We start from the raw sequence: 23,545 nt of genomic DNA, 5'->3' as shown, positions 1-23,545 counted from the left end.
CACTGAGGCTATAGTTCTAGTTCAGTTAAAGGTGTGACAAAGGATACCAGAGGAGTATTGCCTTTTGCTTCACTTCTACTTTGTCAATGCCTAAAGCTTATTTTTCTTGTAAAAGTATGGATTTGTTATCTGCTGGACATCTAAGATGGATTTCACTTTTATGTGGAAGGATTATGTTTGTAAGCACTCCTTAATTTGCTGGCTCTCGAGGCTGAAATGTTTGCTTTGTTGCAAAGGGCAAGCATTGTGTGAACACCAGATAAAAAATATTTCCTTTGACTGCTCTTTCAGTCTGATTGAACTCTGACATGAAGGAACAAAACCTTTAAGAATAAAAAGTTAAATTATATTTTGTCTCTATTCAGTGTTTGAGATTGTCAACAATGATGCTAATTATTGCCTTCTGGGCTGCATATGATCTCCAAATTCCTAGGGGACTCAGAACACCACTTCATTTTACACAGACTGGTGAACAAACATCAGATGGTGACAACCTTCAGTTATTACTCATTTGGGCAATATTCTTATTCATGATATCTTCTACCCTTTTTCTACCAGTTACTTTGGCTTATTCCTTATTCTCCCGGTCTTTAAAAACAATTCCATTAAAAAAATAAGCTATTTCAAAAGCTATTAAAATTAATAATTCTATTCAAATGAAATAATGATTGGAAGGGGATATACCTTTTCAGTGATATTTTCTGCTTTTATTTGCTTTCATTTTACATTTATTAAGTATTTTACATTTACAAGTATTTTGGAACTTGAGATTTCAGCTTGTTCAAGACTGAGGGAATCCATGCTCCTCAAACATAATCTTATAAAATTTTTATAAAAGAGGGTCAGTACATTCTTTTCTGTTTAAATTTTTGACAGAAAGTGTTGTATAAGTCTTAGATCCTATCCTTAGTAATCAAAATAGCACTAATCTTATTCATTCAAATTTTACTTTGAAAATGTTGTGAGAACACAAGGGTTAATAACCACTCTTCCTTGAACTTGAATAAAGATGTGATTAAATCATCCAAAAGAATAGCTTGAAGCTAGCTTGAAGCAGCCACTAAGCACTTGCTCAGCTGGTGGAAGAGGTTATTCATCAATTTTTTGTGTTGTAACTAAGACTTGCACTTAACTAATGGTGCTGGCTATTTTTTATGCATTAAACACATTAGCTGACAGCAAACTGAAGCACTGCTTAGTCTCTTAAGCAGTCTTAATATTTTTAGTCCCTCACCTGATGAGTTGACAAGAATGTTTTCTTAGTATTTGAGAACAGTGAGTGAATGTGCCAAGTGAACTGCTATTTAGAAAATTTATATCACTGTTCTCCTGCTGGATTTTCAGACAATGAAGAAAACAGATTAGGTAACAAGGACAATAAAGTTTACTTCACATGTTTCTTTCTGTTGCTTGAAAATTCTAGACACACTGTGCTTAATTTCAGAGCAACACATAATGTAAATTGGATTAATTCCCCTGAAATCTGACTCCTAATTTTAGTTCCATTTATTCCTAAATTGATTTGAACTGAGTTTGGCAAAACTAGAGTTTAAAAACCCAAACAATTGTGCAAAATGAGGGAACAGCACTATAAAGTGATCATAGCAGAAATGCATCCAACTTATTTTGGTGATAGTTTCTTAGACACACAACACAGTAGAGACAGAACTCTTGTTTTGTATAGTGTTTTTTGATGAAGTTTCAAAGAGCCAAATTGGGTTGATGTGCTTTGCAAGTATTGGCCATAAGCTTCACTGGGTAACTGGACTGTGTAGGGGACTCTTGCTGAATGCTCTGCAGCGTCACATGCAGGAACAGTATTTGACCCTACTTCTCTGTACAGCTTCATTTATAAAACAGAATACGTTGACAAAATGTTACACAAGATGTCGGATAACCTGGGAATTTTACTCTGGTGTCTGAGTTTCTCAATGATCTTAGGCAAACTGTTTAATCTCTCTAATTTCTGTCAAGTAAAGAGAATATGTACAACTGAAAGTATCAAAACCAAAACTGAGCAGAAAACTTCCATAAAAGCTGCTTTGCAACAGCAATGGACTCCCATAATTCATACTTCTCTAAATTTAGTTGATTTTTTTTTTTTAATCATTGACACAAATATTTCTCTCTTCTCCTGCACCAAAAGAAGTGTAACTAGCAGGTCAAAAGACATGATTTTTCCCCTCTATTCCACTGTCATGAGACTCCACCTTGGGTGCTGCATCCAGCTGTGGGGCCCCCGGCCCGAGATGGGCATGGTCCTGTTGGAGCAAGTCCAGAGGAGGCCACAAAGATGAGGAGGGGGCTGGAGTACCTCTCTTATGAAGACAGAGTTAGGGTTGTTCAGCCTGGAGAAGAGAAGGCCATAAGGAGAACTTACAGCACCTTCCCAGATCTGAAGAGGGCCTACAAGGAAGTCAGAGAGAGACCTTTTTGCAAGAGGACAAGGGGGAATGGTTTTAAAGTGATAGAAGACAGGTTTAGATTAGATGTTAGGAAATATTCTTTACTGTGAGGGTGGTGTCACAGAAACAGGCTATTCAGAGAAACTGTGGATGTCTCATCCCAGTGAGTATTCAAGGCCAGACTGAATAGGTTCTGAGCAACCTGGAGTAGTGGAAGGTAGCCCTGTCCAGGGAGAGGGAGATTGGAATGAGATAATCTTTAAGGTGTCTTCCAACCCACACCATTCTATCATTCTATGATTCTACTATTCAAACTGTAGTTTCAAGAGACTCTGAGAGACCCACATTGCTATCACATGTATATTCATAAATTTTGTTTTGAGGCATTTTCATTCTAAATTTATTAAAGAATGCAAATGCACACAGTAAAAACCAAAGACCTAGAAACAAAGAAGCATAATACCATATGAATAAATCTTAGCAGAAAAAAATAAATGATTAATGCCACCATGAATTGTTAAATAAATATTTCTCTCAAACCATTGCATGGATTACCAGTATGGTTTCCTGGTTATTCATGTTGTTACATGCTGCACCAGGGCTCTTCAAGTGACTATAGAGCTATGTAAAGCACATAAACATGGAGAAGAACCAGGAACCATGTCTGATGCCTTCACAAAGCACTGAACTCATCCCATGAACATATTGCAACTGCATGGACCAAATGCATATGCAAGTTATTCAGAAAATATTGGACTTTTTTCACTTCTACTAAGAAGTCACAATATTTTTTTGCTGTATATTTCCAAAAGCAGCAGATAGGTGACTAATGTATACTCACAGAAAGAATATGTAACATACAATCTAGGTAACACTTTTCATCTCAGAAACATGTACTGCACATCCAGAAAATGTGAACAAAGAGCAATGTTTACAGGTGACAAAATATCAAAAGAAGTGTAAGAGCTTGAGGGAAACCCAATAGTTTTAAGGTAGATGTACACAGATATCTGTGTTAAAAGTAGATGTGGAAGTCTGATGGTTGTAAACCTTAATAAATTGGATGGTACTTTGCTATGTCTCATGACCAAGTGTGCCTCATATGAAGTGTATGTATATTTAAATGGTGTAGTTATATTCAGTACTAAATACTGTTTTGTCACTGTTACTTCTGCAACAGATGAATTAAAGTAAATCTTGCACTAACAAGGTTAGCAACTGCATAACACCTCTCATGTTAAGAGAATTTCATAAACATTTAATAAAGTTCAAACTATAAATATAGTCCCAAATTACTTTGGGAACTTTAAAATAAGCATTTATGTCATCCATAAAACATATTGCATAAAACTATGGAAGATGGTACCTGTTCAAATACAATGTTGAAATATTTATTTCTAGGAAATACTCTATGACATGAAAAGATATTATTTTGCCAATGTGTTACTGCACTCACTCCAAGGGTGGTCTGATGCTAGGCACACAGCCTGAGAACTGAATGGATGATCACTCCTGTACTCCTAAGACAGGGAGGACGTAGCAAATATAGAAACATATCAGCTCCTCATATGCTGTGAATAGGGATTTAAAATTGTATAAAGCATATTCAACACCAAAATATGAAATTACACGAACATGTAAAGAAGAAACTGAACCAGGATAATTGTATTGCAAACATTATCATAGCTGGTGGAAAAAAAGGAAAGAATTTGGAACAATGTCTCTTTAGATCTAATCCAAATACATTATAAAATGTCTTCCTTTTAACAGGTAGTTTTGAACTAATCCTCAGATCTTTGTCAACAAGTATACTAAGAGTATTGGACAGAAAAAATTTGGAAAGGAAAAGAAATGAGAAACATGAATCAGACTTGTAAGCAAAAGCCATATTCTTGTAATTGACTGTTTTTGTCCTGACCTTAAATATGAATGATAGTTCACTCAAAATGAGACAGTATTGCTTCAGCTTTAAAACAATTTTAATGGATTTTACGGAACTGTTTTCTCTTGAAGTAACCTCTCCTGTCTCTCTTTTCTCTTGTGTATTAGTTCTATTGAAGCTGCCAAGCCATAACTAGCAAGTACATCTCTTTCCCTTTCCTCTCTATTCATAGCATTACCATGAGGCATCTACAGACTGGACCTCCTAAGGACATTTGTGAATCAAAAACCAGCTAAAAATAAATATCACACAAGTATTAATGTACAAATGCAATTTAAATTAACATTGGGTCTCTGATAGTAGGCATTTCCTAATTCCTCAAAAGACTGTAATGGATTTTCATATTTCAGTCATCTTGATGATTGTCTTCCTTATGCAGACATGAACAATCAAGATTACACCAGTACTGAAAGAAAGCTGAAGTGTTCTTGATTTGGTACAAACACAGCATTACATAAGGCTTTCACATATCAGCATTATTAGGTATTTTTACACGTAAAACGTATTTTAACATGTCTTTCAAAGGACAGCTATGGAAGAACATATCCTGAAATACTAATGGTGGGGAAATTCAGTAATACTTGTCTTCTCGTCTTTCTCCCTTTAAATTTATTAAAGGCTTTACAATTACGTAGTATGACTATTTGTATGTAATGCTGAATGCTAAAACATTCTCAAAACATTCTCTGTGAGAAAATTTGCAGTAAAATAATAAGGTCTTATATAGAAGGGTTTTTTTTGTGGGTTTTTTGTGGGTTTTTTTTGTTTTTTTCTACTACATACACATATTCAGCAAGTGTAATTTTAGGTAGATATTGAAACCGCAATTTTGTTATTAGTGGTGAAACCTGAAAATTCAAAGCTTATCTGAGTGTATTTTAATATTCTTTTTGGTTCCAAGTATCCATCTGTCAATACATGAATCTTGTTTGAGAGCAATGGGACGTCCTGTGAGTGCTAAGCACTTTGCTGAGGCCATGAAGTGCTGAACTTTGATAAAGTTATCAAATAATTATATACATCTTATTCAGCTAAAAATATTTGCATACACAGCAAACCAAAATCTTCTAATGGTTAAAGAAATTTATGCATTAAAACAGTAGAGCAACCTTTTTTTCCTGTTTGTTAAGAAAAATAGTTTAGGTTTCAGGGAAATAATATGTATTGGATATTGCCATTAAACAGAACTCTTTCACCAAAATTGAATATATGCAATATCTCTCACCTATAATTTATTTTTATTTATTTGGATATTTGAAGACAGGAGGTATTTTTAAAGTTCATTTTCCATGAAAATATTAAGAAATTGTATATAATGTTAAACCTCAGGAACTTCTTCCTGCCAGTCACTTTCACATTGGTGGATTGTCAAAGCAACACTTAGAGAGCACTTTACTAATCTTTAAAACTTAAATTAGGGATAGATACATTATTAAAGAAAATATTTGCAAAGATATGGACCTCTTTTCAGTTAAAGTTAATGACAGAATTTGTATTAAATGTTGTGTAACCCTCTTATTTAAAAAATTCACTATGGGATATTATTTCAGAAGACACCAAATGCTATCCTTCAACATTCTAGTGAGTTTGTGAGTTATTCCTTACTCTTCTGGCAACAGTAAGCTGCTGACAAGCATTTGTATGTGTCTGAAAAAAAAATATCAAGTGTCAAATTTCTCGTAAGGGCTTAAATTATTGTGTGGTTTTCTATCATCTGTTCATAGCTGACAATAAAACAAGCAGATTTTGTTCTTGTTGATGGTATCTCAACCTCACAATAACTATAAAAAAAGTATTTTTCATTATTATACATTTTGATTGGATAAAGAAAAACATAAAAGCTATAAGAATTTCTGAGGTGCATGGTGTGATAATGAAGTAGCTACATTTACAGTTTGGTTCTATGATTACAGTACTTACTGACATAACTCTCAGGAGTACAGGAGGGAGGAAGATCCTTATGCGGATCTTCATATCTAAGTTTAACTGTCAGTTTCATGGTAAATATTTTTTCCATAATACGCAAAATAAGCAAACTTTAGTTGCTAGAAAAACTGCATTTTGTAATTAGACCCCATAGTGTTTAAAAATGTAGGAGCTGTAATTGAAACTGTTCTGGTAGGGAGAAAAGCTTGCTTTAAAAATTACCACCTTCCCTGTGGCTCTCCTTGTTTGTACCTAATGAGCACATCCCAACCTTGTTCACTTAAAGGAGATATTCAGTCTTAGCATTCTACCCAGGTTGCCCAAGTTCCTCTCTCAACACCACTTTTAGGAATATTAAGTGCATTACCCAAACTTCTATAAAATTCGACCATCAACATTTAAACCAAAAAGCCATTTGGCAAGGGTAAATGGAACAGATTGCATACATAGATGCAGACAATCCGATGATACAAAGTTTTTTTCATTAGTGAAAACAACTTATAAATGCATGGTCCAGATTTCTAGGGCCACCCATTCAATTTATGTTGGTTAGGCATAGAAAAAGGGTGGATTTGTGACCATGGAGAAGTGGGCCGATAAACTTTGCTCAGCCAGTAGCTGGATCTCACATTAGCCAGTTTAATTGCTTTAAAATGTAAAAACTTATTTTATTTTTGGGAAATTATGTCAAGACATGGTGTGATCTTCATGATGATTCTTCATTAAATACTCTGGTATTCCAACAGAAACAAAACCAAAACAAAGTAGCACAGAATCAGTGGGAAAAAGTACAGTAATTTCATGATTATAAGCCACACTGAGCATAAACCGCACTTCCGGGTGCCAGCAACTTTTCATTCTTTGTCCATACATAAGCTGCACCTGATTATAAGCCGCATGTTACAATACAGAGTGTGATAAAAGGTATCTATTCTATCACCATCTGTTGAGGGTGGGGACAGTGATCCTTATCTCAATGGCAGATAATCTGCTAATGGGCCATCCATTGAAACCAGGCAGGGCATTGTTCTTTATCTTTTCACACCCCATCCTTCCTCCAGCGAGTCATTTTCTGCTAATGGCCATTGAGTCCCACTGTGTGACTGATAAAATTACTGCATCCCATTGGAAGTTGCTCCAACCAGGGGAAAGAACCCAACATTTCTTATCAAGATAAAAACAGAAGTTTTGGGACACTAAGGGAGTCCCTTTCTCTACTGGACTCCAGAGGAAAACCGGATTCCTCCACATCACCACTGGACCTTTAGAGGGAAACTGCACCTTCTGCAGGAGCACTGCTCCAACTGAACCACATCTGTCACTGCAGGAGGATGCAGCCACCATTTAATGGGACTGCTACCAACACCCTGCCTGATGGGGTGTCAGGTTGTACTCTGACTTTGTCAAGGTTTGGAGTTTGTTTCTTTGTAGTACTGTATTTCTATTTTAATTTCCCTAGAAAAGAACTGTTATTCCTAATTCCCATATCTTTGCCTGAAAGCCCCTTGATTTCAAAATTATAATAATTTGGAGGGAGGGGGTTTACATTCTCCATTTCAAAGAGAAGTTCCTGCCTTTCTCAGCAGACACCTGTCCTCCAAACTAAAACAGCAACTTTTTGTTGTTTGTCCATATATAAGCCGCACCTGATTATAAGCCGCACTTTGGGTTCGGACCAAAATTTTAGTCAAAATGGTGCGGCTTATAATGGTGAAATTACTGTAAGTCCTTCAGAATCTTTACCTTGCCCCAGTTATGCTAAACGAAGCTCATGTTTAGGAGAGAACAGGATATTTTATTTATGGATTTAACCACTGTGCTGATTCTGGCTACAAGAGAGTTAATTTTCTTCATAGTAGCTGACACAGTGCTCTGTTTTGGATTTAGTATGGGAATAACGTTGACAACACACTGATGTCTTGTTTGCTAAGTGATGTTTACCCTAAGACATGGACTTATCAGTTTCCCAGGCTCTGTCAGTAAGCAGGTGCACAAAAAGCTGGGAGGAAGCGTGCCAGGACAGTTGACCTGGTCTGGCCAAATGGATAGTCCATAGCATAGAATGCCATGTCCAGACTATAAACTGAGTGGGATTACCAGGAAGACAGATTTATCATGCCTTGGGAATGGGTTTGGCATCAATCAGCAGTCAGTGAGGAATTGTATTGCATCACTTATCTTCCTTGGGTCTTCTATCCCTGTATCTCTGTCTCTCCCTTTTTCTCTTCCTTCCTCTTTTTGTTTACAATTGCTATTAGTATTAGTATCGCTCCTGATTTTCCCCTCCATCCCACTGAGGGTGCAGGAAGAATCTGAGCAGCTACTGTATAATACTTAGTCACCAACTCGGGTTAAACTGTGACGACCAGGGAAATACGAAAATCTTCTTGATGCTGCTGCAGGCACTGAAAGTTCAATCCAGTGGAAAAAAAGGTCTCCAATAGAAGCCTGTAAGCTTTAATCTTCATTGTTTTCTAGATATATTGACTAATTTATCACAATGCGCAAACTGCAGTTTCCTTTCCTTGGTGGATATTGTGGGTGTAAAGAAGTGGGAAAACAGAAAGAACAATATATCTAGAAATAACTATCCAAGACAAAACTTATTTTTCAATCTTTTTTAAAAAATCTGTAAGGAGGCTACAGTCTGCATCCTATCCTAACAAAATTTGTCAAAATAAATTAGCTGACCTCTAACAAATTCTGCAGAATGGCCATGAACCACAGGCTCTGATTTTTTGTTCAATTCCAAACCCAGTAACTAACAGCATTAGAGACTAAGATGCAGCAAAAGGCGTTATTCTCCTTTGGATTTGTAACTCACCTACAAACCCAGTGAAACTAAACTTCCTTGAACAGAACAAATTGGTGCGAATGTGAGTCCTTATCATTCAGAAGTTCTTTGGTTTCAAAAGAAAGGCTTCATAATTGATATAATTCATTTAGAAAGGAGAACATTTTCAAAGATGGATACTTAGAATAGAAAAAAAATTGCAAAGTTGTGAAATGAAGAACTTTTCTTCCCATTTAATAAACGTTTCTCATTTATTAGTAGTAGTATACTCAATAGTATGTCTAAAGATGAACACACCATCTCATGCCAGCTTCCAAGACATTGCATAGTTACTGGAATTTCCATATTTAAAAAGATGCTTTCTTAATGTAAAATCGGCAATTCCTTGGGTAAAATAATAAATTTTTGCACTCATAAATAAACCTAAAATATCTTAAGGACAATTTCACTATGTGCTGCAATGCAAGATTTATTCAATTGTCAAAGTAAAACAGACTTACCTAAAGGTAAATCACATGTCAGAAGAAGAAACTGAGTTTTCTATGTACTACAAATATCAGCTAAATATTAATACAATTTCAGTACTTTATTTCAGATTGATTTTTATTTTATAGTATATTTTTACACTTTAGATGGTGTTGGAGATTAAATGTTATAATTTATGGCTTAAACATCTGCCTGTTATAGCAGAACTGTATTACAAAAGGTGCAGAGAAGACCATGTTGGCCTGAACAGTCCTCCTGACTAAGGCTTGGTACTACTAGATGACTTGAGTCTGGGCTGGGGTCGAAGAATACATTCACAACTGGATCAAGTTTAGCACCTTTGGGGTGCAGAACACAGCCCCAGGGCTATCAGCTGCCAGACTTGAACAGACTCTTACGACAAAGGGTGGGGGAGGATGTTTTGGGTGTGTTGTGAAAAAGCCTCTGGTCAGAGACAGGGAACATCCATACTCTGCTGTGCAGAGGTCAGCTGTGGGGCTCTTCACCACAGGAGCAGCTGCATCCACATGAAGGACAGCAGAAGGGTGTCATGGCCCGTCAAAGGCCCCCACAAAGGGGTCCCCAGACCCTGCACCAGAGCACTGCAGTATGATGCAACACATCACAGTGTTGCACTGGGTTCGACACTTTCCCACGCAACAGCGGCGGCAGGGCGGGGGAGACTCTCACCACCAAGAAGACCAGATGGAGGGGGACAATGAGAGATGGTTGGGACCCTGGGAAGGGTGATATGTCTCTACCTAACCCCTGTCACTGTCCCCTCATTCCCCCACCTCCCACACACAACTCCTTCTGTCTTTCTATCTTTCTTTCTATCTTTCTGTCTTTCTGTCTTTCTGTCTTTCTCTCTCTCTTTGCCTCTTTTACTATTAAATAAAATATACCAGTTTTATTTTTGGTGTCAGCATCTAACCTCTTCTGGGTTTATTTACGTTTTTTTGAGTATATTTCAAACCTCTCTGGGTCTGATCTGTGTTATTCACAGAAGTTTAGTTTCCCTTGCTCTTCTGTGTTTAAACTGGTTTGTAACAGATGGCCTGAACTGGCCACTTTTAATAAATACCTCCTAGAGATGTTTGTTGTGCTATACTCATTAATTCTATGCTCAGTAACACCAATACCACCCATAATGCTCAATAAATGCTTTGAAAATACATTTTTCCACATTTATTAGCTATAACTATCTATTAAGTACATCTATTTAATAAACATAATATTTGGAATTCAGTGAACCTTTGATTTCGTATTCATACATCTGATCCCTGATTTTTCCTTTACTGTGACTTTATTGATATTTCAATATGTAATTTAAGGAGTCTTTTTTTTTTATAAAATCATTAACTCTGAACTATTTTGGGCGTGCCCTTCTCTATTGATCCTGGTACCAGTTACAAGCTGAAAGCATTATCCAAGTTCTAACACATGACAGGTAATAATGAGAAAAATGACCTTCTCATTCAGCTTATTAATTTTAAGAGCATTCAGAATTCATCAAAAAACACACTATGCTGACTGGGATTAATGGTCTCTGCTTTTTCTTACTGTTTCTACTACTTTGAAAAAAATGCTAAACCCTGTCAAACTCTAAGTAGAAAATATTTTCCTCATCTGCCAGTACATCAAAAACAACTAATCCACATGCTTTTTCCCTCTCCCTCTGCCCAACCCAAAAGAATAATAACCTCATTGCTGTTTCTCATTAATATGCTTAAGGACCTCATTTATGATTAGTGTTAGAACATAACTGCTTTATAATCATCATCATATCACCTCCAAATTGCAGGAAATTTCTGCTCTTTAAGATTTAGTTTATTTATCAATTTCTTTCATTAGTGATGTGTGCAAGAGTACAAATTTCTTTGAAAATATTAATCATTAGATTATCCACAAAATTTTCAGTTTCTGTACTAGCTAATATTCCATTAAAAGAGAAAAGAATTAAAATTGTTAGCTGACCACACTTGCCTTTTTTCTTTCTTGAGGAAAATTGACACATAATAGGTGTGACTGTATAATTTCAGGTAAATGCTAAACATTGCCTGTCCAAGTTATGACATTGGTCCTACTGTATGTACATGTGAGGTGCCTGGCACTAGGGCAGAGTTCAGAATCCAGACCATTTGAGGGAAGGGCACTTAGAGAGGAAGGGAGTCCTGAGTCTGAGTCCATGGTGCCCAGGGGGTACTTTTGTGGCTTTTCTAGCAGATGGTCATTTATGTAACATGAGTAACAGTCAAATTAGTCTGGCACTACAACTCAGGACTACCTCTTTCTAAGAGGTTGTCCTGAATGTTAGATACACCAGTGGTGTTCTTGAAAAATAGCAGCATTTGTGACCCATGAGACCCACAGCAGTCTGCCCTCTTCCCTTTCTCTTTCCCCAAGTAAGCTGCTATTGCTGTCAGTCTCTAGGAAAACATACACTTATGGTCTCCTAAAGATAGAAACTGTCCTGAGTTAGCACAGTAACCACCGTGATAACCATGGATCCTGATCTAACTTTGCAGCTGTGCTGTTTTGCATAGGAGGTTGGGTTAGATGGCCTCTAGAGGTCTCTTCCACACTACATTTTTGTATGGTTCTAAAGTTACGTGAAAGAGAGACTGTGACTTCTTTCATAGCTACTTTAAGGCAACTCTAACCACATGTGTGACAGCTATTATTCCAGACTGCATCAGAGGATTCTCACAGCTCTTTGGATCTTAGTGGGGCTTGACTTGCAGTTCATGGTGAGACTGTTCTGGTGGGTGTCAAAACTGTTTGTTTCAGCAGAGTAACCTACCAAGTTTAGAAACTTCCACGGTCAATCCCCCAGGAAGTGGGAGTTTGGGTGTTTATAGCTCTACACCAGAGAAATGAGGCTTGGCTAAATGCTGCCAACACCTTGGTTTCTTTAAGCTTTGCTTGCTTTGTAGAATATTAGTGTTTACACCCAACTCCTTATTATCAGAACAAATGACAATGCAGTCTGAAAGTCTATTTTCTCCCATGTCTTAGCATCAGAAGAGGAACGTTGCTTTGGCAAATGATCTAATATTAACAAAGGTCAGATGCTTCATTCCATGTTAGCATCAAGGCAGTAAAAACAAAGAGATCACACAAAACATTGATTACTAAAAACTGTAATTCATAGAAGGTAGTGGATATTTTTCCCCAACTCAGCAAAATTAGGTAATCCCCTTTTCAGAAGAGTGGATCTTGGGGGAAGGACATGGACTAATTAAGGATGCATCCAGGTTACATGCTGCAAAGCAGCTGGGCTTTCCGACTGCTCCATTTCTACCATATGTTGTGAAATCTTCTCAAAGCACTGCAGCAGTTCAGATGCCTGAACCTATTCAGCTGTCACAAAAAGAAGAGACTCTACTGTAAGGAAAGAATATTTAATCTTTCACAATTGTTGTGAATCTTATTTTTATTCCTTAGTGCAACAGCAAATAATTATAATGAAAATACTATGTTTTCTTCTGAAACTGATCAAAAGAGTGGGCTTTATTTTCTGCTTCCAGACACTCTGCATAGCTATTTGTTCTGGTGCAAAATATACTACTTCCCAGTTATAATGACACCTTGGCACAGGTTTAAATGGCCGCACTGGGACTGAGGTATTTTTGCTAGTTTTCACCATGTTTTTTGCTTTTCTTTGTTTCACAGAGTGTGTCACACCTTCTAAATTACAATGAAATTGCACACACTTATACTATTTCTATAATTTTATTCATAGTAATTACAAAGCCTAATTATGTAATGACAATAAAAGATGAAATTTTATTGCATGAGGATGCTAAGTATTATTGTAAAGAAAGGGAATGATTCCTCTATAAACTGTCAATTCACAAATAACAGGAAAAAGAAGATTCTCACTTCTGAGTAAATTTAAACTTTCCATACATTAACTAAGAAATGTTGGCCTTGCTTACCCCCTAATTTCCCTATTACATGTATATCTTGTTGTGTAAGTGGAAGGCATCAAAATAGTTTCTAATTTATTCAGAATTTTCTGCGTTATGTGGAATGCAAATGAACAGCCTTGAAATGTTGCGTGTATGTGAGTTATTGCAGGATGTAAACAGCACAATGTGTCAGCTGAATCAGACTGCTGAAAACATATAGATCAATAATTTGGTTTATTTTTAGGTCTTATATTGCCCCTCTCTGTCCTAGATGCTGGTAGTCTTCTTTTAGCCTGAAAACCTGAAGGTCAGTTTGAAGTCATGATCATATAATAGTTCTTTTTATATCAACAGCTTTATTGGCCTTGGGAGGATATTGTTACTTATTTCTTAATCTTTTGGAACTAAATAGAGTCTGGTCAGATTACAAAAACATTCAGTGAAACTACAGGGTCTATCACTTCATACATGATCCCCCTCCCCTCCCTCCACCCCCCTCCCCTTCACTGGAAGCTCTATTTTCAGAAGATTTGTGGGTGTTCAGCATGTCTGCAAATCAGAACACAATATTCTGTGTAGCCTGTCAAGGTATATATTTATCATTTCATCAGTCATATGACCAGTTTGGGTGTATATAAGTTTCCTAGAGGTGGGTGGATAATGAAACTGTTTTGAAAACTATTATTACAAGAAGTTTAAAGATTACAGAATGTTACCTTCCTGTAAGTCATTTATTGAGACATATCTTGAACAAAAGATACATATTGGGCCTTTCAACCTCATTCTGTATTCCTTCAGACTGATAAATTGCAAGGAGATAAATGATCTCTGAACACTAGTGATCAAAACCAACAAAACAGTTTTTCTTTTACAATACAATAAAGAGACCAGTAATTTACGCTTTTATTAACTGGGAAAGTTGTTAACAGTATTAAGTTATGGGCATTCAGGAATTCTCTCTTTTCTTTAAAAATAGAGCACAGATACTGACTATTCTAGTCTTCAAGAGTCTGTTTACAATAGAGTTCACAACTTTGCAGCTTTACATCAGTGGAAACCAGATATCTAAGAAGATTTACAGTAAATCAATATTTAAAGGAAAGCTAAAATCAGCTCCTGTTGTGTCTTTGCGCATTGCAATTCTAAGGCCAGAAGTCCCCTTTATGAATTCATAAAAATGTTAAGGGACAGATGTCAGACTTTTGCCCCTCTGCTTTCTTCAATAAAAGTCTATTTTTGTGTCTCTAGGAAGACTTGTCTCTTTCTAACCATCAGTGTCAGGACCACAACTGAACCTGTCAGTACAAAAGAGAGCAGAAATTGCACTGTCCTGCAGAACAGACTGTAAAAAAAGAAATAATGGAAATAAGTAAGTTGAGATTCTTCTGGAAGAGTGACATTAACACCTCTGGAAATTATAATGACAACCATTTAAAAAACCAATTTTTTCTAAAGTGGAATGGAGATGTAAATTTAATTTAGTCACAAATATCTGCATTGGAAAATAACAATGCCAATTTATCAATCAAGGCTATCTAGCAGCTACACCTGGACTAATTCTCTGAGTAAAAGTCAGTGTTATGCAGAAATAAGCATCCAGAAGATGTTATGCTTCTTGGCATTACACAATGAGTTACCATCAGTGAAGCCCCAGGTGAAAATCCAGGCAAAGCAATCAGGGAATCTACTTATTCAGGACCATCACATGGGCAGCACTTCACCACAAGCTATATCTTAAGGCAATTATCATCTCTACATAATGTCCCGGACCCTTCTATTAAGTAGAAAAGCAGTATTGGAAGATTTCTTGCAGTAGAATGTATAACCTAGATTTTTCTCCCAAAGTATAAACCACCGTCCCACAGCATCTCCTCTTTCTTCTAAAATGATTTTGTAAACTTTATTCTATTTTCTATTTCTAATTTATTCCACTGAAATCTTTCTAATAAAGTAACTCACTCCTCTTTAAATATTTTCTCAAAGTGTATCACTTTCTCTAAACACAGTGACCAACAACTTTTTAGTTTATTTTATTCTTCCTCTCCCCTCTGAAGGGGGCTATGTGCCATCCTTTCCTTTTTCACTCTCTTCAAGACCACAGTTAGATATCCAGTTTGTGGATATTAAAGAAGTTATACAGCTGCTGTCTTTGGAAAGAACTTGTTGCAACCTGAGATTCTGACACTTGATTTGATATTACTGATACATGAGAGAGAATTCAGGTTGTATGATCCAATAGGGAAGCTCACTGATATTTTTGTGTAGTGTATACCAGAGTCCACTTCTCTACATCTTGAGTTGCACAGTGCAGACCCACAGCAATGGAATTGTCAGATTATAACAGCAGGATCAAATTTCTCAGCAAAACTGAGGAAAGGGAGAAAGATAGAAAATAAGGATGACAAAGGGAGACATGGATGGATGGATGGATGGATGGATGGATGGATGGATGGATGGATGGATGGATGGATGGATGGTAGGTTCAATATGTGGCTGAGAGAAGCCTTTCATGTCATCAAGTCTTGCAATCCCAGAAAATACAGTGTGTTATGTATCCCTTCACTACATTTCTCAGGTTCTTTCTAGCAACACTCAGAATTCCTGTCCTAACTTCTTTTATTAGAAGACTGTTTCAGAATGTCACAACTCTGATTGAGGGGGACCTTTAAACTTACCATAGCTGTTTTATACTCATTTGCTCTTCTAATGATATTGCCCCACAGATAAAATAAGTCATATTGCCCTCTGTGTATTTTTGATGCTGTTTGACAGATTTCTTTATCAGAGACGGTGCCAGCATGAGCATATTTTAACTACCTCATCTAACATTTCCACCATATTCTATTCTCAAGACTGTGCTCAAATCTTCCAAGACCACTTTTTCACTGTTTTACGGATAGATACATAATGGTTCTATGGTCTAGGAAAAGATTTACAAAGAAATTTTGAACATGAAACAGAAACTTCAAAGAGCTGACTCATACAAAATATATTGAAATCACTGGGAATAGAAACATAAACAGCACTGAAACTAGCCACTTTAATCTTCTAAATGTCTATTTCTATTCTAATTCATGAAACTAGTTAACTAGATCCTTGACCACGGCAATACTATAGACCTACATTTATTTTTACCTCCTGAGAGTTTCTACCTGTGCCTAATTCTAGCATTTAGGATGCAGCAGCAACTAAAAATATTGATAAGTGAATGCAACAACAGAAAAAGCAGCAGCTGCAGGGAACTATTTCCAATTATAATGAATGATATGGCATCAAAGTTTGCTATGCAAATTGTGCTCTGCACAGTGGTTGAGATTGTTCTCGAAAAGGACATAAACCAATGTCAAATTAAATTGGAAGCCTTTTGTGAAGTGTAAAGATTTTATAGAGCATTTCAAATTTAATTTTAAATTTATTATGTATCAATTTTCATGGAAAGATTAACTGATCCATGTAATTTCCACTGGACTTTTCATAAAATCTAAATTATTTGGAGAATAAACATAGATTTAAGAAAAAATTCTTCCCACCCTTCCATCCCCATCAGCATCACTAGTACATAGAAACTCAGCTCTTTGGCACTAATTAGCCAGACAGAATAAAAAAAAACAAACAAAAAACAAAAACAAAGGAAAAAAAAGCCCCCAAAAACCCACCTTGCCTCATGCTTATATAACTCTTAAAAATTTGTCTTTTTTATGTAACCTGACTTTTTACCATATTATCTATGAAAAGATTTCTATATATAACTACTATGAATAATTTAAAACATATCAAAATGGATCCAGAAGAGATTATATCTTTTAAAACTGACCACAGAAGAAAGGACAATGGATTCAAGCAGATTCAAGCTAGCTATTAAAGACAAAATATATGAAAGATAAAAATCCAATTACTTTTTAGGCACTAACTGATCTCAAAATAGAAATGATAGAACTTTTATCTCCATTTCTCTAGGAGGGTGTACAATACATTCTTCTTTATATCTGTCAAGGAACATGGACACTGTCTGGCAGAGCACCAATGTAGAGAAGCTGCAGCCTGGTCAGCACTTGGGGACATGATTTAGTCATGGACTTGTCAATGCTGGGTTAATGGTTGGACTTGATGGTCTTAAATTCTGTCATTCTATGATTTTAAGCCAAAAGCTACTCTTGACAAGATCTTCCTTATGGAATATCTATCTCCATTCTACTACAAAACACTTCTTACCTATTTCAGTCTGTCTGGGCATTTAAGGGCCAGCCCTCTGCCGACTAACCCTATAAAAGTTATTGAGGATACTGCCATCTCTTGGTATTTTTTTCAGTATGTTCCACATTGCTAGTCAGTCCCAGTTACACTCCATATACACTCCGTATAACACAAATATAATAACATTGAAATTAGTTGAAAAGTTCTGCTGACTTCAGAGGGCGTTGCAGCTGTCTTAGAGTGAAGAAACATGCTATCTTAAATTATTTTCAGTTTTATTTCAATTATATGGCTTGCTCTCAAGATATATCATACATCCAGTCCAAAGGTATTCGCTTTTCATTTTGACAGCCTTATGGATGCACAGATGTGGAAAAGATACCCACAGGAAAGAGCATTATGAAAAGCCAAAGAACTTGAACAGAAATTATGAGATGTAATTATGATACAGTGGCACAATCACCTACCATTTCTCATCATATTGTGCCTTACACTAATCAGCAATTCATAATGCTGAGAAAAAATTATGAATAATGAAACTAACATATATGAATGACAGGGATCATTGAAATTAATGATCTTATTTGGACCCATGGTGCATACTATATTTCCTTTCCATTAAAAAATAGAGAGTTGAAAAGTTTTGTTTTATCAGTATCCTCTAATGTCGTAGACAACCTCATCAGCAACTGAATTGAAGGTAAATTACATAATGTTTTAAAGCCTTCAAATTATCCTGGAGACAGCCAAACCACTCATTAAAAGAGTAAGAATCTGTTGAATACACTGAAAGAAAAAATTTGAAATGAACTGAAATAATGTGTATTACCTTACCTGTGTAACCTTCTCTGTTACATTGTGCGTTCGGTCTTTCACCTTAGGTGCAATAATTGCTTTCTCTGAAGAAGGAGGAGATGAAGATTTTTTTTCACTTTTGATATCTGAAAAGTTCAGTGTGAGTTGAGGAATTTTGTTGATTGTACTGTATTTGTTGAGATTTGAATCCGATGTGGATCCCAAAAGACTTGACTTGATATGATTGAAAGGCCCTGAAAAATTGGAACACACATTTAGTATCTGAGAAATGAAGAGAAATAAATTATCATTAATGTTTAGGTGGGACATGTTAAAAGGGTGATTAAAAACTATTTTTTCTGTATAATTCTGGATAATAAAAACTATCTACATTTTAAAAATAAGTCTATTGCTAATAAGATTCAAATCTAATACTAGATACAAATATGACATTTCCTTTACATATAACCCTCAATATTTTTTATGAAGTTGATGAATTCCAAATTGCATAATGCATCTATCCTTACTTGTTTTCATGTTACTGGGAATGCTGATGTGCTCTTATTACAGTTCTGGCTGAATATAATGCCTATATGCTCATTTGTTTATAAGAGTGGAAATAGGACACATGATTATATAAGAGTGCTTGGAATTAGCAAAGGCTCTATTATCACATCCCTACCTTGCTCATGCTCACATGATAATTCAAAGAAACTGGAAAATTGAGCAGACACTCAAAATATGTTTCTTCAATTGTCATTGCTAACAAAATATTGGAAACTATAGGGATACTCATAGGTAGAATATTAGCAGAGGATATATAACCTTCTTATACTATTTTAGAGCATCATCATAAAAGATACAGAATTTGCATACTTCATGAAGTACATATCCTTTATAATTATTCTGTTTATTATTGGACAGAGCTGTTTGAACAAGAAAGCAATATAAATGATTAGAATACTTGTTTTGCGCTGTCATCATAAGGGTCATTTGGAAGTGAAAAGTATTCATTGCAAGGAAAAGTTGCTTTTGAGAACAATACTGGAGAAAATAACTATAAAGATGTTTAGACAGTGAGAGCTAAATCCACTTAGGGATTTAAGAAAAAATTCAGGTCTTACAGTCAGTAATAGTATATAAAGTGTGGTATTCAAGGGTATTAGAACCATATGAGAACCTTGTTAAGGTTGCCTTAATTCTATTAAGAGCAACAATGTGATGCTTTTCTCTTTTCCTTGTTTTTGAGGTTTTCTTTTGTCTTCCTGAGAGGAAAACAGGAATGTGTATGTTGATTCAGGAACAGTCAATGGGATAGTATTTGGCCTATGGGGTAAATTGTAAAGTCAGCAGTGGAACAGTTGATTTTATTTGCAATATGAGAATGAATGAAATTCAAAGCAACCAGCTGCCTGGGGATGGCTGTGGGGAAATGTTTTATGCTGTGCTGATTTTTTTTTTTAGCAAAATTCTTTAAATGAGGGCTGATTTTCCTACACACCTGGCTTCAAATGCTTGCTGAAGAAGCCGACATTTAATTTTCTTGGAAACTTATAAGGATTTACACATGTTTTATCTCTCCTAAACTTGTGATAATTGTATGTTAATCTGGTCAGAGATAGAAAATCTCTACTACTTAATTTCAAATTTTGCCAATGTGCAGAAAGGAATTTAAGATGACAAGGGAGGGAGGACATGATGCTCTAGAATAAAAGTTTGGATGCAAAAAAAAAATTGTTCCTGAGTTCTCTAACCATTAAACTGCAGAACAGTCCTTCTTTTTCTCCTAGCATTTTTTTTTTGTGGAACAGCTTCATTGGAAAAGGGAAGAAAGCACAACCTTTCACCTGCAAGGAACAGTAAAAAAACCTGGTACTAAGGACACCACCAAGGGATTGTGATACTATACTTAAATGCCTTTTGGCCCAGGAGGGACCTGAATCTATCTTTCACATCATCTATATGAGTCTGCTAAAAATTAGTGTTCAAAATATATCAGGACTCACAATCTCCTGACAAATCAGTGAAGTGATTAATCTGGCTAGTGTGTGCTATTGTGTATGTGGACTGCAGTTTTTCAGTCCTGCCTCTCTGTTAGTTTTAGCAATAGCTTCTAAGTATTGAATCATTTTAGATGTAAGCAGGATATCAAGTTGAAATCCTTTTTCAGATTAACAAGATTCTTAATACCTTAGGGATTCAAAGGTAAGAGGAAACTTAAACAGCTTCAGCAAATCTGTGATTAGATAGTAGGTAAGATTTTGTTTTATTAGTCACTTTAGAGATGCTTGAATTGCACAGAACTTTTGATATCTGGGATTTGCATCTTTCATCACTTCCATTCCAAAGGGGATTACTCTCTCTTTTGCTACCTAATACTCATGCCCTAGAGCATGATATTAGGCTTAAGTTCATTGCACATGAAAATAAAACCTTGTTTCCTTTCCCCCATCTTCTTTTGCTTTAGAAAGTGGTGAAATGAACAATGGCAATTGATTGAAAGACAGTATTAGCTTAAGTTGGTTGACAGAAATTGAGCTGATACTTGACAGCTAGTGGACCATTCTTATACCGTCATAGCAGGAAGTAGAAAAAGAGGGCCATAATAAATCACAACCACAATTGATACTAATTGACACCCTGATTGACAGAGAGGCAAAGAACTGAATAAGTGGGGAGAATGACTTGCTTTTACCTAGCCTAAAAAGAAGAATCTTTGAGGTTAAGTTTAAGCTCCCCATTTTTATGGTAGGATTTCATTGAGATTGCTTAGACAATGCATTGAGAAATGATTTCACTCTCCTGAACTGCCAATACATCATATTTCACCAGCACTAAATACATTTATAAAAGCTATTGCACAGCACAGAAACTGCATGTTTTTCCCCCAAGATTTTGCCAACATACACATGAAGCAAATGCAATGATTTTGTAGTCCACAAATTGTTTTACAGAATCTAGGTCATGCACTGCATGCAGTTTAGAGAGATTTTACCAGGTACACACACTTTTTGCATCATGCATGAAGTCACAAACCAGTTTTCCCACAGATACAAATATGGCAATTAAACTGAACACTTCAGTAAGTAATCTTCAGAAATGGAGGAAGTAATTTATGGATTATGTTCAAATTGCATCTAAAACATGTAGCTCAATGCTGGTGAAAAGAAACAGTTTTGTAATTGCACTAAATATTATTTAAACATGAAATTGGCAATGAAGTTCATGCATGTACATTTTGATGCTACAGGAAGCTTGAAACCATACCCCCTGCCATCCAGGAGCGTGAAACTAGTTTTAAAAAGACAAAAGAGGAATAAGTGAAGATACTTCCACAAGGTTCCTGATTATCAGTAATTTAATTTTTGAGATGGTTAACTGAAAACTAAGCACCTTGTAATGATGAATCATTTGTCCTCATACAGAACACATCCTTTTACAGATAAAACTCCTGGTAGCTTCAACAGAAGTTTTGACTGCTTAAGGACAGCAGCACTGAGTTAAGTAACTATGATATGTTCTACCTCCCTCCCTTTCATTTTTAGAATTAACAGATAATTAAGTCAACAGGCTGTTTATGCCTTCACTTTTTCCAGTGATTTGTGGTTAGTGCTTTGAGACAAGAGGTACAGGAATAACTACATGTTTAACAAATATAATTTATGTAATACACCTAGCCCTAGAGAGGTCATCATGAAAATGTTGCATTTGAACATTTCATACAGCAGGCAAAGTAACATGCCAAAAAGTGTGGCTGATTGAAACACTGGAAGATACAGTCTAGATGTATACTTTACCTTTGACATTGCGACCATTGTCTGGTTTTCAGCATAATTAAAGTGAAGAAAAAGAGAAAAAAAGACAACTAAAATCTACATCAGAAAAAGCAGAAAATACAGCCTCAAAGTGTGTGTGGTTCGAATTGAAATATTGTTGCACCTCCTTGAGTGTATTATGAAGACTTTAAGTGAAGATAAAGTCACTCTGACAATTGAGATACCGTGTAAAAGTAGATCCCGAGTAGGACTGGCTTTAGCTTGCCTTAACAGAAACATGATAAAATTCTTTCTCCACAAGTCTGGCAGTGCGTTGGAGGACAGAAGTCCAATAAGTAATTAGTCCCACATAATTAAGAGGAGCTTAGGCAGAAGTGTAGGGTGGCTGCATGGCGTGTGGGGCTGCACAGGAGCCCCAGCACAGACTCCCCCAGAACCCCCAAACCTGCTTAGACTCACCAGAAGAAACGTTTTTAGTTAAGCAATGGCCCCTGAGTGAGTGCTGGAGAAAGATACACCTTAAACTTTCCTGCAGCTCATAGGTGCCTTCCCACAAAGAAAAGGTGGCAAAGCTTTCTGTCCTCACAGGCACACCTGGCCCTGAATCGTCTTGTGAGATCAAACCTTTTCAAGGAGAATATTATTATTGCAGTTGTTATCACTATTTTAAAGAAACCACACGTGTGCAGAGGTAGATGCCACGCTGGTTGCTGTGATAATTATGTGATCCACAAGCCACCATTCCCTTGTGACGCGCTGTGCCTGGCTGAGGCTCTGAGGGGTGTGAGGTGGGTCCGGCAGGGAACAGAAGGTTCCTCCTGAACACTAGCCCTCAAATGTGCTTTGGGCTCACACAGACATTCACTTTGTTTTGCTGGGCTGACAGGCCACCCCTGAGGTGGAGGTATTTGTGGTCTGGCTGTCCCACAGCAGCAGTGCCTGTGAGGAGCGGTCAGCCCTGCTCCGGACAGAGGCCGCGGCCTGCAGAGGGCCATGGCGGCGCTGGGCCTTGCCACCCCTGCAGCCTTGCTGGCTTCTCTCAGCTTCCTGAGCACTGAGAGCAGGGAGCATTGAGCGGGACTCTGGACCAGGACTCTGGACTTGGGCTGTGAGAGGATGTTTAGCTCCTCCAGCCCAATGCCTTCCTGTGCCAGGCATCTGTAGCAGCACTGGAGATCAGGCTGAGTTGAGCTCAAAAGCCTGCTACTGTTTCAGAAGGCTGCAGAGATCTTGCTGAGTCCATTTCCTGAAGACAATACAGTTTCTGAAGAGTCCCTGGGAACTTGTACCTGCCTGCAAAAACTGGATTGCTG

At 36.7% G+C, this 23,545-nt stretch overlaps 1 protein-coding gene across 6 annotated transcripts in view; it reads right to left on the bottom strand.

Annotated features, from left to right (window-relative positions):
• KCNH7 (potassium voltage-gated channel subfamily H member 7) overlaps positions 1-23,545 on the bottom strand; it is a 213,779-nt gene that overhangs the window by 45,216 nt on the left and 145,018 nt on the right. For 2 of the 6 annotated variants that reach the window (XM_033064838.2, XM_042779453.1), the window contains 3 exons: positions 22,254-22,274; positions 21,724-21,747; positions 18,496-18,710 (listed from right to left, as the gene is read on the bottom strand). In XM_033064838.2, coding sequence (XP_032920729.1) covers positions 18,496-18,710; positions 21,724-21,747; positions 22,254-22,274 — 260 coding nt within the window. The remainder of the gene's footprint in view (positions 1-18,495; positions 18,711-21,723; positions 21,748-22,253; positions 22,275-23,545) is intronic. The other 4 variants (XM_033064839.2, XM_042779454.1, XM_033064840.2 and 1 more) reach the window with 3 other exon arrangements.

This window comes from Catharus ustulatus, chromosome 7, assembly GCF_009819885.2.
Source record: "Catharus ustulatus isolate bCatUst1 chromosome 7, bCatUst1.pri.v2, whole genome shotgun sequence".
Taxonomy (NCBI): Eukaryota; Metazoa; Chordata; class Aves; order Passeriformes; family Turdidae; genus Catharus; species Catharus ustulatus.
Note: the sequence above shows the minus strand (reverse complement) of the source record. Positions and strands in the feature narration are given on the sequence as shown.